The sequence below is a fragment of the Galeopterus variegatus genome, unplaced genomic scaffold, assembly GCF_000696425.1.
Source record: "Galeopterus variegatus unplaced genomic scaffold, G_variegatus-3.0.2 Scaffold337, whole genome shotgun sequence".
Classification (NCBI taxonomy): Eukaryota; Metazoa; Chordata; class Mammalia; order Dermoptera; family Cynocephalidae; genus Galeopterus; species Galeopterus variegatus.
This window is the reverse complement of record NW_007726448.1, coordinates 652,733-669,417: the sequence shown is the minus strand read 5'-3', so window position 1 is coordinate 669,417 and position 16,685 is coordinate 652,733. Positions and strand designations below refer to the sequence as shown.

The 16,685-nt window shown below is 37.5% G+C and overlaps 1 protein-coding gene across 7 annotated transcripts in view; it reads right to left on the bottom strand.

Moving 5' to 3' along the window:
• DCP1B (decapping mRNA 1B) overlaps positions 1 to 16,685 on the bottom strand; it is a 54,912-nt gene that overhangs the window by 34,151 nt on the left and 4,076 nt on the right. For 4 of the 7 annotated variants that reach the window (XR_550145.1, XR_550146.1, XM_008567714.1 and 1 more), the window contains exons 2-3: positions 13,891 to 13,931; positions 9,024 to 9,151 (exon numbers count right to left, since the gene is read on the bottom strand). Coding sequence is in view for 3 of the 7 variants with exons in the window: in XM_008567714.1 (XP_008565936.1) it covers positions 9,024 to 9,151; positions 13,891 to 13,931 (169 nt within the window). In the remaining 4 variants the exon portion in view is untranslated. Of the gene's footprint in view, positions 1 to 9,023; positions 9,152 to 13,890; positions 13,932 to 16,685 lie in introns of those variants that run through there. The other 3 variants (XM_008567715.1, XM_008567717.1, XM_008567716.1) reach the window with 2 other exon arrangements.

The following is a 16,685-nucleotide window of genomic DNA, read 5'->3' as shown; positions in this document are numbered from 1 at the left end:
AACATCTGTATAAAAATCTTTGTGTGGACATATGTTTTTATTTATCTTAAGTAAATACCTAAGAGTGGAACTTGCTGGATCATATAGTAACTATATGTTTAAGTTTCTAAGAAATTTCCAAACAGTTCTCCAAAGTGGGTGTACCATATTACTCTCTCACCAGCAATGCCCGAGAGTTTCAGTTGCTCTACATCCTCATTAACACTTTGTAATGTCAGTCTTTTTCATTTTAGCCATTCTAGGGAGTCTGTGGTATTCTCATTCCGGCTTTAATTTGCATATTAATACCATGTCCAATAAGCATAGAAAAAATGTTCAACATAATCAGTTATGGCAAAATGCAAATTAAAACCACAGTAAACCACCACTCCAGAACTCTCAGAAGAGCTAACATTAAAAAGATCGACAATGTCAAGTGTTGACAAGGATATGAAGCAACTGGAACTCTTAGACATTATTGGAGAGAATGTAAATAGGCACATAACTTTAGAAAACCATTCAGCAGTATCTGCTAAAGCTAAACAAACCCCTACATTATGACCCCATCAATTCCACTCCTAGGTATACACTTATATCCACTTAAAAAACATGAACCAGAATGTCCATGGCAGCTTTATTCAGAATGGCTCAAACTTGGAAATAACTTAAATATCCATCAGCAGGAGAACAGATTCATAGATTGCAGTATACTGATGCAATGGAATACCTCACAGCAATAAAAAGCAATAAACTATTGCTACACAAAGTAACATGGATATAGTCCTTGATTAATAATGTTGAACTTACCTACATTTTAAAAAGTGTCTCTTTAAATATTTTGCCAGTTTTTAAATTGGCTTGTTTGCCTTCCTATTCCTAACTTCTAAGTGTTATTTATATGTTCTTGATATAACTACTGTGAGTTCTATGTCAGATATATATGTTCTCAATGTTCTTTCCCAGTCTGTGGTTTGCCTTTTCATTTTCCTAAAGGTATTTTTAGAGCAGAAATTTTTAATGTGATGAAATTTTTACTTTTAATGAGGTACAATTTATTATTTTTTCTTTTATGGTAAATGTTCACAAGGTTCTATCCAAATCTAATGCCTGGTAATACTACCTGTTTTTTTTTTTTTTTTAAAAAAAAGATGACCGGTAAGGGGATCTTAACCCTTGACTTGGTGTTGTCAGCACCACGCTCAGCCAGTGAGCAAACCGGCCATCCCTATATAGGATCCGAACCCGTGGCCTTGGTGTTGTCAGCACCGCACTCTCCCGAGTGAGCCACGGGGCCGGCCCCATACTACCTGTTTTTAATAAAGAGTTATATTTGTATATTTGGTTGCTTCTATAAAAATGGAAAAAAGAATTATTATTTCATTTGCAAATAAAATATCTACAGCATAGCCTTACTGTTTAAGCCACATTGCCATGATTTAACAGGGCCATGGGCAAACAAGGACATGGCCTCTTTTCATGTGTCATAATTAAAATCAAGTTTGGAGTGAACAAACTTCTTAAATATTACATCACAATATCTCAATAAGAGTAAAACAATTTGAAAGAAAAATTCCTAGAAAATGTTTTTTAGAACTTAAAGTTTTATAAAGAACATTTATATTATTATATTCATATGCATTTTACATCATCTCATTCATATAGATGAAATTAACATTTTCCCAGATTATATATCTCTTTCTAGAACTATTAAATTCCTGATGATGAGGATGTATGGCATTTTCACAACTCACAATCATTTCCAGGAACTCTTAGGTAAATGTTACTACTATCTATATGAAATTAACCTTGAGGAGCAGAGTAGTTCCTATGTATGCTGCTAAAATTATTTAGTGCTTTGAGTTTCTACACAGGAATCACACAGTACTTAAGGTTTGCTTAGTGCCTATTGACTAACGCCCTAAAAAAGACTAAAGTTGTGAATATTTTGGTTAAGTTTTATTAGTTGCCTTGAATAAAATCCAATAAAAACAACTAAGTACTCATTGCAAATATTTAATTGTGTACACTTAAGGCAAGGAATGAAGTGCTATAGGGGAGTAGAAAGATCCCCTTGCCCTGAAGGTGCTTGTACTCTAATAGAAAAACTAGGACAAATATGATATATAAGGTAAAATATAAGTACAACTAGTAGTAAGTGCCTGTTATTTCTAGCTCAGCATTTAGCATGTTAAGAGTATTTGGAACATAGATGATTATACATCCATCTTTTGTGCTAGGGTGGTAAACTCTAAGAGGGAAGGGGTATGTCTTATTCATTATTGAACCTCCAAAACCCAGCACAGAATAAGCATCAATATGAAAGTTAACATAAAGGACATACATCATAAAAGGTTTATGTTACAGTGATATATCACAGCTAGACAGGGGGATCACAAAAACATTTGGGAGAGGTAAAGTTTCAATTGGTTTCCGAAATACAAGTAGGATTTATCTGGTAGATTGGTCAGGATGAGGGAGAGAATTCAAGGGGGAAAAAGATACATATCTAAAGCATAGAAGAGAAGAGTATTATGGGAGAGTGGATAGTTGTGTTTAGTTAGAGCATTAGGCAAGTGTGCAAGACTAGTAGTAGACTTGGCCAGAAAGGTAAACTCTGACTTGACTATAGCAAACTTTAGATGTCAGGTGAAAAAGTTTACTGCACAGGCATTTAAGATTCTGAGGAGGAAAATGACTTGATCAGGCTTGTGCTTTAGGAAAATAAATGTAGCAGTGGTTTTGTATGGAGGGGATAAGCCAGATGCAAAATATAAGGCTAATAATATATTCTTTTATGAAATTCTACGTTAAATCTGCTAGTATTTTGTTCCTTTTTTATTGTGGTAAAACATAAAAACCATAAAATTTACCATTTTAACCATTTTTAAGTGCCACTTTAACCAGTTCAGAGGCATTAAATACATTCACAATGTTGTACAACCATTATCATTATTCATCTCTAGAACACATCATCCCAAACTACGATTTTGTACCATTAAACGATAATTCCCCGTTCTTTCCCCTCTGAAACCACTGGTAACCACTGCTCTACTTTCCTTTTTTTTTTTTTTTTTTTTTTTTTTTTTTACTTTTTATAACATTTTTATTGAATCATGATTGATTATACATATTTTGGGGGCTCAATGTTGACATGTTGATCAAATCAATATTACTAGCATATATATTGTTACAAGTCGTACTTATTCTTTATGCCTCTTGTCCGATCTCTCCCCATCCCCCTCTCCTCCCCCCTCCCCCCTCTAATTACCCTAGATTTCTTCTCTCTTTCTGAAAGAGTGATGGTTACTCTGTTGATTTGTTGCCTAGATGATCTGTCTAATGCTGAGAGGTGTGTTGAGGTCCCCCAATATTATCGTAGAGCAGATGCTTCTTCTGTCACTCTGGAATAAGCTTTGTGGAGAGACACATAACCTTCTTTTCTTTGGTCTCTGCTGGTGACTCTCCTTGTGTCCATGCACTCCAGTGGCTGGTGGACCATCTGCACTTGTTGTGGCGTCTACCCACTGTCACAGCAGCCGTGGTTATCGTGGTGGCTGTGGTGGGCCACCCACCTGGAGGTGATGTTTTTGGCATGCTCCTTACCTAGTTGGTGGTGGTGATAACAGTGTGTCTGGTTGTGGGCAGAGGGTCCAGTCCCTGGCTCTGTGCCTCAGGCGGGCCCCGTGGTGCTGGCGGTGACCTCTTTGTCCCCCTTTTCTGGCTTGGTAGCCCAGGGGACTTTTGGTCCTTCTAAATGTGTTCTTTGGTGAAATGAGACCTTTACTAGTTAATATCAAACTTTGTCTTTGGTTGTAGGTATTCTGTTTTTTCTTTCAGTTCTGTGTTGGATTATTTGCTGTTCCCACCACTTAAACTCTTTGCTGGAACTAATTTGTTGTCCTTTGCTTACTTCTAAAGTGGGTCGGAACTTCCTGTGGGGACCAGTATTGAGCTCTGTGGATGAGCTAAATTACTGCTTTGCTGCTGATTCCCCAAGGAAGGCTTTTTGTGCAGCTCAGGTTTTAATGGTTGACTTTACAGGACTTCTGGGTTTAGTGAAGTCCAAAGCACCTGGGTTGTATAGAAACACTGGTCTGGGCCTGAGTCTTTTCATCAAACTGCACCCCATGCAATTCTATATCCCTGGCCACTCTCCTCTTACGCTGATTGGGGTGCAGATCAGCTGTCTTTGCTGTGCCCCAGTGTTCTCCCAGTGGGCCCATCTCCCCTACCGCCTGTGCTACAAACACTTCCCATGGTACAGGCTGTACACCAGTCCCTTGCAATGACTCACCAGCCTCTGAGTGGCTCCTTTTCTTTTTAGTTGTTTGGGCTCCTCACTCCTATGTGGGTCATGGGAACCCTACTAGTGGTCTTATTGGCCTGGGAGCTACCAAGGCCCTCTTCTCCCCTGCCACTTCCATGCAGCCTCATCTGAAGGGCACAGCTGTGGCTTATGCCGGCTCCTGCCCTGTGCTCTCAGCAGCTCCAGCCTGGAAGTGGCTGGGGCTCAAAATGGTTGGAGCAGTTTTTTCTTTCTCTCATCGTGGCTTCTCCTGCCTTCATGCACTCCGTAGGTCTCTCCTCCTTGTCCCCTGAGCTCTAGCAGCCCCAGCTTGGCTGCTGTTGCTTTTTAATAGTTATAAGTTAGTTGATTTGTGGGAGAAAGTGATGCTGGGGACCATCTATTCCACCATTTTGACCGGAACTCTCCCACTATTCTACTTTCTGTCTTTATCAATTTGATTATTCTAAGTACCTAATAGAAGTCAAACCATACAATATTTGTCCTTTTGTGTCTGGCTTATTTCACTTAGCATAACGTCTTCAAGGCTCATCTATGTCGTAGCACATATTATAATTTTATTCCTTTTAAGAGAATAATATTTCATTGTATGTATATATCACATTTTGTTTATCCATTGATGGACATTTGGGTTTTTTCTACCATTTGGCTATGGTGAATAATACTGTTATGAATATTATTTTGCTAGTATTTGTTGAGGATTTTTTTATCTATATGCATGAGGGATATTGGTCTATAATTTTCTTCTCTTGTACCATCTTTATTTATTTTGGTGTAAGCATAATGCTGCTCTCATAAAATGAGCTAAGAAATATACCCTTCTTGATGGGCCATAATAATCATATACATTGTATATTGACAAAATAAAAATTTAATGAAAAAAATATATATACCCTTCTCTTCCACTTTCTGGAAGAGACTGTGTGGAATTGGTATTATTCCTTCCTTGAATGTTTGATAGAATTCACCAGAGAAAATATGAACCTGGAGTTTTCTTTGTTAGAAGATTTTAAAATACAAATTCAATTTTTTCTAATAGATATGGGACTGTTCAGGTTATCTGTTTCTTCTTGAGTGAATTTTGATGATTTGTATTTTTCAAGAAATGAGACCATTTTCATCTAGGTTGTTGAATTTATGGGCATAGAGTAGTTCATAGTATTGCTTTATTATCCACCTAATGCCTGTAGATAACCCTTATTACATTCCTGATAATTGTTCATTTGTGTCCTCTCTCTCTTTTTTTTTCCTTGATCAGCCTGGGATTTATCAGTTTTATTGACTCTTTTCTAAGAATCAGCTTTTGGTTTCACTGATTTTCTCTATTGGTTTTCTGTTTTCTATTTCACTGATTTCTGCTCTTATTTTTATTTCCTTCCTTATTTGTTTTGGGTTTAATTTGATCTTCTATTTTCTTAAGAAGCTTGAATTATTGATTTGAGACCGTAAGTATTTGATGTTATAAATTTCCATCTAAGTACAAATTAAGTTGCATCTGACATGCTGTATTTTCACTTTTATTCAATTCAGATATTTTCTAATTTTCCTTCTTCTTTGACACGTGGGTTATTTAGAAGTTTGATTTCCAAATATTTAGAGATGCTCCAGATATATTTCTGTAATTGATTTCTAACTCAATTCCTTTGTGGTTCAAGAGCATACTTGGATTTCAATTCTTTAAAAATTTTTAAGGTTTGCTTTATGACCCACAATAAAGTTTATCTTGGGGAATGCTTCCTGTGCACTTGAGGAGAGTGTGCATTCTGCTGTCGTTGGATGGAATGTTATATAATTGTGTCAACTGTGTCATGTTATTTGATACTGTTGTTCAGGTCTTCTGTTTTCTGTCCACTTGCTCTATCAATTATACAAAGCAGAGTACTGAAGTCTCCAAGTTTAATTGCAGATTTCTTTTTTAAAAGAACTCCTTTCGGTTCTGTCACTTCTTGCTTCACACATCTTGAAGCTCTGTTGTTCAGTGCATACACATTAACAAATGTTATGCCTTCTGGATGAATTGACCCTTGTATCATTATCTAATGTCCCTCTTTTCCCTGACAATTTTCTTTGTTCTGATGTTTATATTTTCTTTTTTTTTTTTTAAAGATGACCAGTAAGGGGCCGGCCCGGTGGCGCACTGCTATAGTGCGCCGCTTGGGAAGTGCGGCGGCGCTCCCGCCGAGGGTTCGGATCCCACATACAGACCGGTTCCCGCTCACTGGCTGAGTGAGGCGCGGGGGCAACACCGAGGGCTGCGATCCCGTTGCCGGTCCCGGTCCGGTACGGGGGCGACACTGAGGGTTGCGATCCGTTGCCGGACACGGAAAAAGACAAAAAAAAAAAAGATGACCAGTAAGGGGATCTTAACCCTTGACTTGGTGTTGTCAGCACCATGCTCTACCAAGTGAGCTAACTGGCCATCCCTATATAGGGATTTGAACCCATGGCTTTTGTGTTATCAGCACCACACTCTCCCAGTCCCTTGATGTTTATATTTTCTGATATTAATCTAGCCACTCCAGCTTTCTTTTCATTATTATTTGCATGGTATATCTTTCTCTACCCTTCTACCTTAAACATATCTATGTCATTACATTTAAAATGGGTTTCTTGGGCTGGCCCGATGGCGCACTGGAGAGTGTGCCACTTTGGAGCGCGGCAGCGCTCCCGCCGAGGGTTCGGATCCCATGTGGAGACCGGTTCCCGCTCACTGGCTGAGCGCGGTGCGGGCACAACACCGAGGGTTGCGATCCCGTTGCTGGTCTCTGGTACGGGCGTGACACCGAGGGTTGCGATCCCGTTACCAGTCAGTAAAAAAAGACAAAAAGGAAAAAAAAATGTAATAAAATAAATGAAAATAATTCTTAACTATAGAAAAATAAATGAAAATAAAAATAAGTAAATGAAAAATAGAACAGTGCCGTTCAATAGAAATATAAAGTGAACCACAAATATGAGCCATATATGTAATTTTAAATTAAAAAATACAAAAATGCAGGTGAAATTAATTTTAGTAATATATTTTATTTAACCCAATATATCCAAAAAATTATCATTTCAACATGTTATTCAATATAAATTAATAAAATTTTTTTACTTCTTTTTTTATACTAAGTCTGAAAATCGGTGTGTATTTTACGCTCACAGCACAACTCAATTCAGACTAGCCACATTTCAAGAGCTCAGCATGCACATGTAGCTAGTGACTACCATTCTGGGCTGCATATGCCTGGAACCAAGGTGAGGCATATGTTTATTAGATCCAAATAGTATTTCCTATCAGATAAATGCTATGGGACTTAGGAAAGTTATTTTATAAATCCATACATTAAAGTGAGTTTGTATTTTTATATTTTTGGCATAGTATGTGATATGTAGTATATAATAAGAATTTAAAATAAAATATTATCTATACTGAGTAGACTATCCAAAATAAAAGCAACCAAAAATGATTATTATGTCACTAATATTCATTTTTCTATATTTATTTTTGAGGTTATTCTGTATATTAGGATTTAAATGATATATTAATTTGACATAGAATCAAATAATCTCAAAAAAGAAAATAAAACCTGACATAACTATAAGCACACAAACAATTCAAACTATAAGCTACAATTGATAAAGTACATCTTCCAGCCAAGAAACAGGATTGGAAAACAGAATATTTCTCTATACTGCAAAACTTTTCATTTCACTGGACCTTCTATTACACTGACCACCTATCATGACAACTTAATTATATGTAAATATAATTCTAAGTCAATATAGCATAACACTTAATGCATTAAAATGATTGATTTTATGGGTTTAAAATGTCAAATATCACTTGTATTACATTCATTATTAAAATTACACTGAATAGTACACAGTAGGTAGTTTTTTTAATCTTGAGCTCAAAGAGTAGAATGGAAAATGTATAGAAAACATTTCTTAACTGCAAAGTCTTTTTGAAAGCTATCCACAAAACACAAGTGCATGGGCATGCACAGGCATGTGCACATACACGTTTATGTATTGAACAGTATGTTCTTGTTTTCTGTGTGTGGAGATGCCCTGAAATTGCTATGTTTTCGTTAGTCTTTCTCGGGTTACCAAATAGTACAACACAGTGGTCAGATAAAACAAGAGTGAAATGGAGACAGAATATTAGACAGACAATTCCTTCCTCATTTCAAATCTGACAAGGATGATTTAGTTACCTACTATAACTTCAACATTACAAAGGGTTATGAAATTCTTAATGACTGAAAACTCTTTGGACTTTGATTTTTCATTTACTGTGTATTCAAAAGATGACACTTCTAGAATACAGGTCCTCTCCCTTAGACATTTTGTCAGTATGCTCAGTCAGAAGTGATACATGAGGGAAAAACTGCTACTAGCTGCATTATTAACTTTATTAGTTCAGTGGCACCACTTATGAGTCCTTCTGCAGTCTCCTGACCAAGATTTCACCTCACCCAGCCCTGCTCAGGCTTAAGACCAACGAGGAGTTCACACTACAAAGTGGTGTAGCTGCAGAAGACAGAGTCTAAGTACTTATATCATCATATTCATATTCATTTAAGCTTTCCCAAGCAGCTATTGCCTCAGTTAGGAGTGCATTTCCTAAGCCAACAAATGACGCGTAGAGTCGCTGATACTAAACGTAAACACGAAGGCATATGCTGCACAATTTTAAACACTTGGCCAAACCTCAGAACTAAAACTACCCAATGTATTAAGAAAGACTCACATCTGGCATTTCTGTAGAGAAGGAAAGGATCCTGGAGTTGGAAATCCAGGTCTTTAGTAATGGGTTCTGTCCTATTTTCCATGCTCAGCCTATTCATAATGGTGAATCCGTGCTTTGGAGAAGCAGACCTAAAAATCACCCGGGGGTGTGGGGGAGACCAAAAGACAAGTTGCTCAGTATACTACAATTTCAGTACAACTACATTCTGATATGTCTCTCAACCGTTTGGTATGTATATACAGCTTTGCACAAGCAGACGTACATATAAAGCAACATTTCTTTATCATTGGCATTATGGGCTAATTCATATGTAATACACCATGGTTATCATGGCCATTCCTTTGGTAAAAGTAAGTCGTTCTTCTTTAACTATTGGGGTGTATGTGTCTGTCTGTCTGTCTGTCTTGTTTCCCTACCTCAGTTGTAAATTCTTTTAAGGCAGAGATGGTAACTATTTTTTAAAACATTACTGACAGATACACTTCTAAAGAATCTCGGTAGTTAATATAGAGCAATCATACAAAGAAAATTTTCACAGAAAATGTTAGTGTTGGTCAGAAATTGAGAGCTGCAAAATCTCTTAGAGAAATGAAGCAACTCTGGTCAATGAACTTGTGAGAAGAGTAGTTTAAAAGTTCATGCAACAGTGCAAAGGGCAGATATTTTGTTTTCTTCCATATAAAGCAAACAGCTTCATGGATAAACTACTCTAAAAGTTTTCTCCATAAAAATGTGGCATTGGGCCGGCCTGTGGCTCACTCGGGAGAGTGTGGTGCTAATAACACCAAGGCCACGGGTTCAGATCCCTATATAGGGATGACCGGTTTGCTCACTGGCTGAGCGTGGTGCTGACACCACCAAGTCAAGGGTTAAGATCCCCTTACCAGTCATCTTAAAAAAAAAAAAAAAAAAAATGTGGCATTTACTGAGTTTTTATTTTTCATTTTATTCAATAAGCTTTGACTTCCTACTTTATTAGGCAGAAAGAACCCAAATTATACACAGTATATTATACATGTAACAACTATGTGCGCATTTGCCTACTGTTGGGTAACAGCCATATAGTAATTCAACTGTGTAACTTCTGATGACAAATGAAACACCACATCCCTCACACTGAAACTAAAGCAAGCAGAATTCATTTATTTACTTTAAACTAGAGTACTAAGGTTGTTATTAACAAACCCACAGAAATATTATGAGAAACAGGAAAAAATGTGTTTACATCTTAGTTTTATTTTACCTCGAACCATCTGATGCTGATAAAGAAGTAAAATACAGCTACATTACCACTTACAGGATTTTCTTTTGAAACCTCTAATTTTAAAATTGACGGAAAGCCTTGCTTATTTTACCAAAAGCTAAAGTGCTGGTAGGCATATATCAACATCAGAAATAATCATAATAATCATTTCAACTTAAATTCAGAGGAAGAATAAAAATGTACTCCCAAAGAGGGTCCTCCAGAAGTGTCAAGTTCAGAAATCACCAGTGGGTGTCTCTATGAACTCTCAATTACAGAAAGGAAGACATAGTAGGAAATACAGTAAAGAAATAGTTTTAAAAATGGGATTAGGTGTTTTTATATAGGAATCAGAGTTTGATTCTTCTCATATTTGATTATCACAACAGGGTCTCATCTCTTTCTTTAACAGTATGGGTACTATACCATCTTACAATTTATAAAATAGGCCCACGCAACTGCTACAAAGCAGTTCTAAAAGCAGACTTCCCTTCAGCAAGAGAAGTCAAAATATATCACTGGCAGCACTGTTACCTGTACCGAAAACTGCCTTTTAATGTTTACGTGCTTTCTATCTATCAAGGAAAGACTTTAACATACTAGAATCTTGTTTGTTGTTGTTTTCTGGGGGAGGGAGAGGGTGGTGAGAGGGGCAGGGAAAGCCATCCTATTCTTGAGGAGTAAGACTTGGGGAAGAGATTAAAAAACAGGAAGTTTTTTCCTCAATTAAATGGTTTGTTGAACTGACAGCTTCACTAGAGATATACAGTACATTAATACTTGAAAATACAAACCTATATTTGGTTTTAGTACCAAAGAGAAAATATTTCTATAATTTGTTATTCTCCCATGCTCAAAAAAGAGAACACTAAAAATCACTAAAATCAATCATTAATACATATTAATACATCTCTTCTTTCATTTCTCAAAAAAATAATACTTGTGAGAAATGAATGAGAATGCATACTGTGCACTTGGCACATAGCAGAGTTCAATAGTCTGGGTTTTTTTACACTTCAAAATTCTCAAGGGTAGTCATACTCTACTGAATAAACTCACTTGGTGGTGTGCTCTGGTGTCTTTGGAATGCTTTGGAAAACAGTGTAGACTTGGGCACTCCCACGGCTTTTCTGAGACTGAATAATCTGACCTCCTTGTTATGGGGTCCAATGACCTCACCATTCATTCCTTCCTTTCCACCCTCCCTGCTGCCTCCACTTGGACAGACCTTCCTCCCCCACTGCCGACCTCCCTCTAGCACACAAAGACCCCCACCATTCTTGCACTGTGTTCACAACTGGTCTCCATGAACCGTTCCAGTTCTGCTTCTATCTTTATGGCTGGCTCTCCTCCATATACCAGCTGGCTCTAAACCCAACCATTAGCCCTTGCCAGTTTCCTCTTTGTACTCACTCTTTCAGAGAACACTTTTCCTCTCATGGTTTCAACTACCAAATTATTTCAGATGACTCCAAACTCTATGTTCCAGCCCTGACCCTAACCTGAGTGTCTGGATACCTCTATTCGAATGCCCTGCTACCATCCCAGAATCATTACTTCAAAATAAAGTGAAGACTTATCCTTAAACCAGATTCTTGACTTCCTATTTTTCTATTCCGCCAGTAATTTTGTCATTCTGTCTTCCACTCTCAAAATATTAATGTTATTTTTTAGTTTCACCATTCCCTCTATACATGCAGTCTTTTTTTTTATAAGATGACCAGTAAGGGGATCTTAACCCTTGACAGGGTATTGTCAGCACCACTCTCTCCCATGAGAGCCACATGGCCATCCCTATATAGGGATCCGAACCCGTGGCCTTGGTGTTATCAGCACCACACTCTCCCAAGTGAGCCATGGGCCAGCCCCATACATGCAGTCTTTCAATGCCCTTTCCATTTCAACTTCTACCATTCTAGTCCAAACTCTCATAATCTCATATCTATTCCACTGCAATAATCTTCTCGGGCCGGCCCGGTGGCGCACTGGATAAGTGCGCCGCTTGGGAAGCACGGCGGCACTCCCGCCCAAGGGTTCGGATCCCGCATACAGACCGGTTCCCGCTCACTGGCTGAGCAAGGCGCGGGAGCAACCCCGAGGGTTGCGATCCCGTTGCCGGTCCCCGGTCCGGTGCGGGGGCAACACTGAGGGTTGTGATCCGTTGCCGGACACGGAAAAAGACAAAAAATAATAATAATAATAATAATCTTCTCAATGTCCTAACTCCAATTTTTTCTAGAACCAATGCATCTTCATGTTAATACACTGACTTTCTCCATACATTTTCTCATAACTCTATTACTATCCTGTTCATAAACCTTCAATGATTTTCTACTGCTAAGAAAATTCCAAAATCCTTAGTGTGCCATTCCAAGCCAGGAAAGCTCTTTACACTTGCTGACTGATAAAAACCAATATAAACCCTCTGCACCAAAGTCATTTTCCTGACTGTACCTTTAACATACTAGGTTCCATGCCTCTGCTTTTGCCACTCTTCCTACTGAGAATGCCCTCCCCTCTCCTCTATGCAAGTTAAGTTCTACCTTATTCCTGAGGCCCAACTTAAGACCCTCCAATTCTATAAAGCCTTCTACAATCACAGCTGTCCATTCATTGCTTATAACCAACCTATCAGCTGGCACTTAGGATAGTCTATCCTGCATTGTGGTTTATCTGAAATGTGAATATATGTATAAAGAAAATATACCTGTGAGTATGGGTGTGTGTATTTCCTATCTCCCCAGTGAAACTGTTACCCACAGAACGGTTTGTACTAGGCCTTTGTATTTCATCTTTGCACCCCCACTGCAGGCTTCAGCTATGACATTCTATGTGAATGGTTATGTGAATAAAAAGTTTAGCAATTAGGACATAAACATACATGTGTGATGTTAATAATATCTGATAAAATGAACAACTAAAAACATGAGTTTACTAAATCTATCCTGAAACACATTCTACACTAATTAGACAATGGAGGAATAAAAGACATCTTCAGTTTTGGATCATGCTTTTTTAAACAGTCAAGGGTGAGGAAAGGGTAATCAATAAAACCCTTTTCCAAATATTGATTAAATAATCTAATATTCCTAACAGTGTACTTCTTAGCTCCTTGCCAATGCATTATATTCAAGAACTTTGTATTATTCATTTGAAGCAAAGGATAAATATTTAACACTTTTTAAAACAGAACAGTCAAAGATTTAAATTCATCTATATTGAAGTTTAAATTATATTCTGAAGTTAGTTTCATCAGAATACCAGATGACAGTATTCAGTATTCTCCTTCCCATGTCAAGTAATAATTTCAAACTAAGATTCAGTTCTTTTACTTCTCTTTGAAATAAAACACATGGGGCCGGCTCGTGGCTCACTCGGGAGAGTGCGGTGCTGATAACACCAAGGCCCCGGGTTCGGATCCCATATAGGGATGGCCAGTCAGCTCACTGGGTGAGCGTGGTGCTGACAACACCAAGTCAAGGGTAAAGATCCCCTTACTGGTCATCTTTTAAAAAAAAAAAAAAAAAAAAAAAAAAGAAATAAAACACATGAAGAGTGACACAATTGAGCTAAAATATTATTTCAAAGATTGTCAGTTTCTTTATAAAAGTAAAATACTCTTACCTTGTGTAAACAAATAAGGTTCCTTCCACATCAGTCTTCTCCTAAAACAAACAAACAAACCCATAACACATGTATGTTCTCTTCATTCAGAGGCAGAGAACATGAACTTCTCATAGTACAAAATAGGAATTACACCCAATTTTAAGCAGGTGAAACAGCAGAGGGCCAAATGTGTGCAGCATGAGGGGATACTCTCAGGGAAAGAAGGAAGCAGGCTCTATGCATAACCGTGGCTCTGCTGACTAGGCAGCTGGAAGCAGGCATTCTTTTGTCATGTACAAAATAAACCATCATTGTCTTCTTAACAAAATACAGGGATAGCAACACACCTTTAGCTGAAAAAATGAGGAAATAGGTGTGCTCCACGGATTTCATTAGAAAGAAGAGTTGATAAAAGTGTGCTGCCTTTTCTGCCATCCACCAAATTGGATATATAATAAGCAGCAGAAATCACTGGTGTATGCATTTCATTATCCTTCACTTTGTTTTCCAGGTTCATTTTCTCTTGTCATATCCTGTCACCTAGGAGAGTAGATGATCTGCCAATAACTCTGCTTTGACTGATAGATAGAAGAGGGTAAGATGCTGTAGAGTTCAGATGAATAAATCACCTACTTGGTGTGTAATATTTACAGTCAAGTTCTGACTAAAGATCTCTGAAATAAAGTTAGACCAAATTATTACCAACTTAGGACTCATGGAATTTGCCTAAGAAAATCTGGGGAGGTGGTAAAGTTAAAATGATAGTTCAGTTAGTTCATTTGGCCTTTCTTTTCTGTTTCTCCAAAGGCAGGAACCCAGGCCCCAATGTTAATGTTCATCACTGTAATGCATACTAATCATACATATATATATGTTTCCAATTGTTTGATTAGTTAGAACTTAAAATGTACTTTTGCTATTTACATGGTTTAATTTCAGCATTATATTTAAGCCCTCAATATTTTATTATTAATATCCATTACCATAAGCATTCAAATTTAAGTACTCTGTAATTCTGGGGAAAAATACACTCTTTAAGAAAAAAGGTGTATCGTTGAAATAATTTTTACAAGGCACACAAAGGGCCGGCCCATGGCTCACTTGGGAGAGTGTGGTGCTGATAAAACCAAGGCCATGGGTTTGGATCCCTACACAAGGATGGCCAGTTGGCTCACTTGGGAGAGCGTGGTGCTGACAACACCAAGTTAAGGGTTAAGATCCCCTTACCGGTCATAAAAAAAGTAAAAAATTAGAAATAAATAAATAAATAATAAAAGGCACACAAAAATTTAAAGTGCAATCCTTTCGCACGCTCAAGTAATTTCAGCAATTTCCCTGCTCATCTTAGTTCAGTGGGTCTCAAAGTGTGATCCCCAGATCAGCAGCATCAACATCACATGGGAATTTATTCAAAATGAAAATTCCTGGACCCATGCCCAAACCTACTGAACCAGAAACTCGGGGGGGGGGGGGGGGGGGGGGGCGGGGGTTGCTGAGCAATCTGTTTTTTATTAAACTGTCCAGGTGATTTTGATACATGCTAGTTTGAGAACCATTACTTTAGTTCAATAACATATTCTCTGTCCATGGAACTATATTAGTCATAAAACCAAAATCCACTATGGCCCAAATTATACCAAACTACCACCAAACATTGTTTTTTAAGAGTAAATGGATATAATAAACATCATTATTTAATAACAAAATATATAATCTCAAGATGTTTATTATTATAGAATATGCAATTAGAAATATAGAATTTAAAACAAATAAAATAATTTTAGCCTGTCTTCTCTATAACATATAAGCATAGGTAAGAAAGTTAGGTAGCTCATCCTTAAACTGGATTTGCTATGAAGTTTGTATAAATGACTCCAATATACTGTGAAAAGTATCCTTATTTCTGAAATGTGGCCCATTTGCCATTGTGCTTTGAAAACTATTCCAAGTCAAAATGCAAAAAATACATACACAAACACTACTTCTTATCTCTCTTTGTAAACAAACATGGTTAATTCATATCTGTTGGGAAATCTATATCCTGAGTGCACTTTAAGGACTAAAAATTACTTAAACTCAAACCACCACAGTATTAATCATTGAGCAAATGGCCACAATACAATAAATGCTACCCAAACAGTCTAATAATTCGTAGGTGCTCCTAAAGTTTAACCGGTGCAGTCAGCAAGTATTTACTAGTTCACAAAGACTTTAAGTACACATTTGTAAAAACTAAATATTTGGTATTATCCATTCAATTGACAAGAAACTGAAGGCAAGATCAGATGATGGAACTAGGACTTTGAAGTACCTATGGGTATTGTCAGGATCACTTGCCACAAGGCCACATCAGTTTCCTGTATTTCAGTATTTGACCTTGGACTGTTTCACCTTAGAGATCCAAATCAAGATTTTATATATATCAGCACACATAAAGATAATAGCTTCTGACTCGTTTCCTTTCTTCCTCGATGTAATAGAAATTCCCTTTCTTAAAAAATTTTACGGGCCGGCCCGTGGCTCACTCGGGAGAGTGCGGTGCTGATAACACCAAGGCCCCGGGTTCAGATCCCATATAGGGATGGCCGGTTCGCTCACTGCCTGAGCGTGGTGCTGACAACACCAAGTCAAGGGTTAAGATCCCCTTACCGGTCATCTTTAAAAAAAAAAAAAAAAAAAAAAAAAGCACGGGCAACCAAAGGAAAAATAAACAAATGGGATTATATCAAACTAAAGAGCTTCTGCACAGCAAAAGAAACAATTAACAGAGTTAAAAGACAACCAACAGAGTGGGAGAAAATATTTGCAAAATA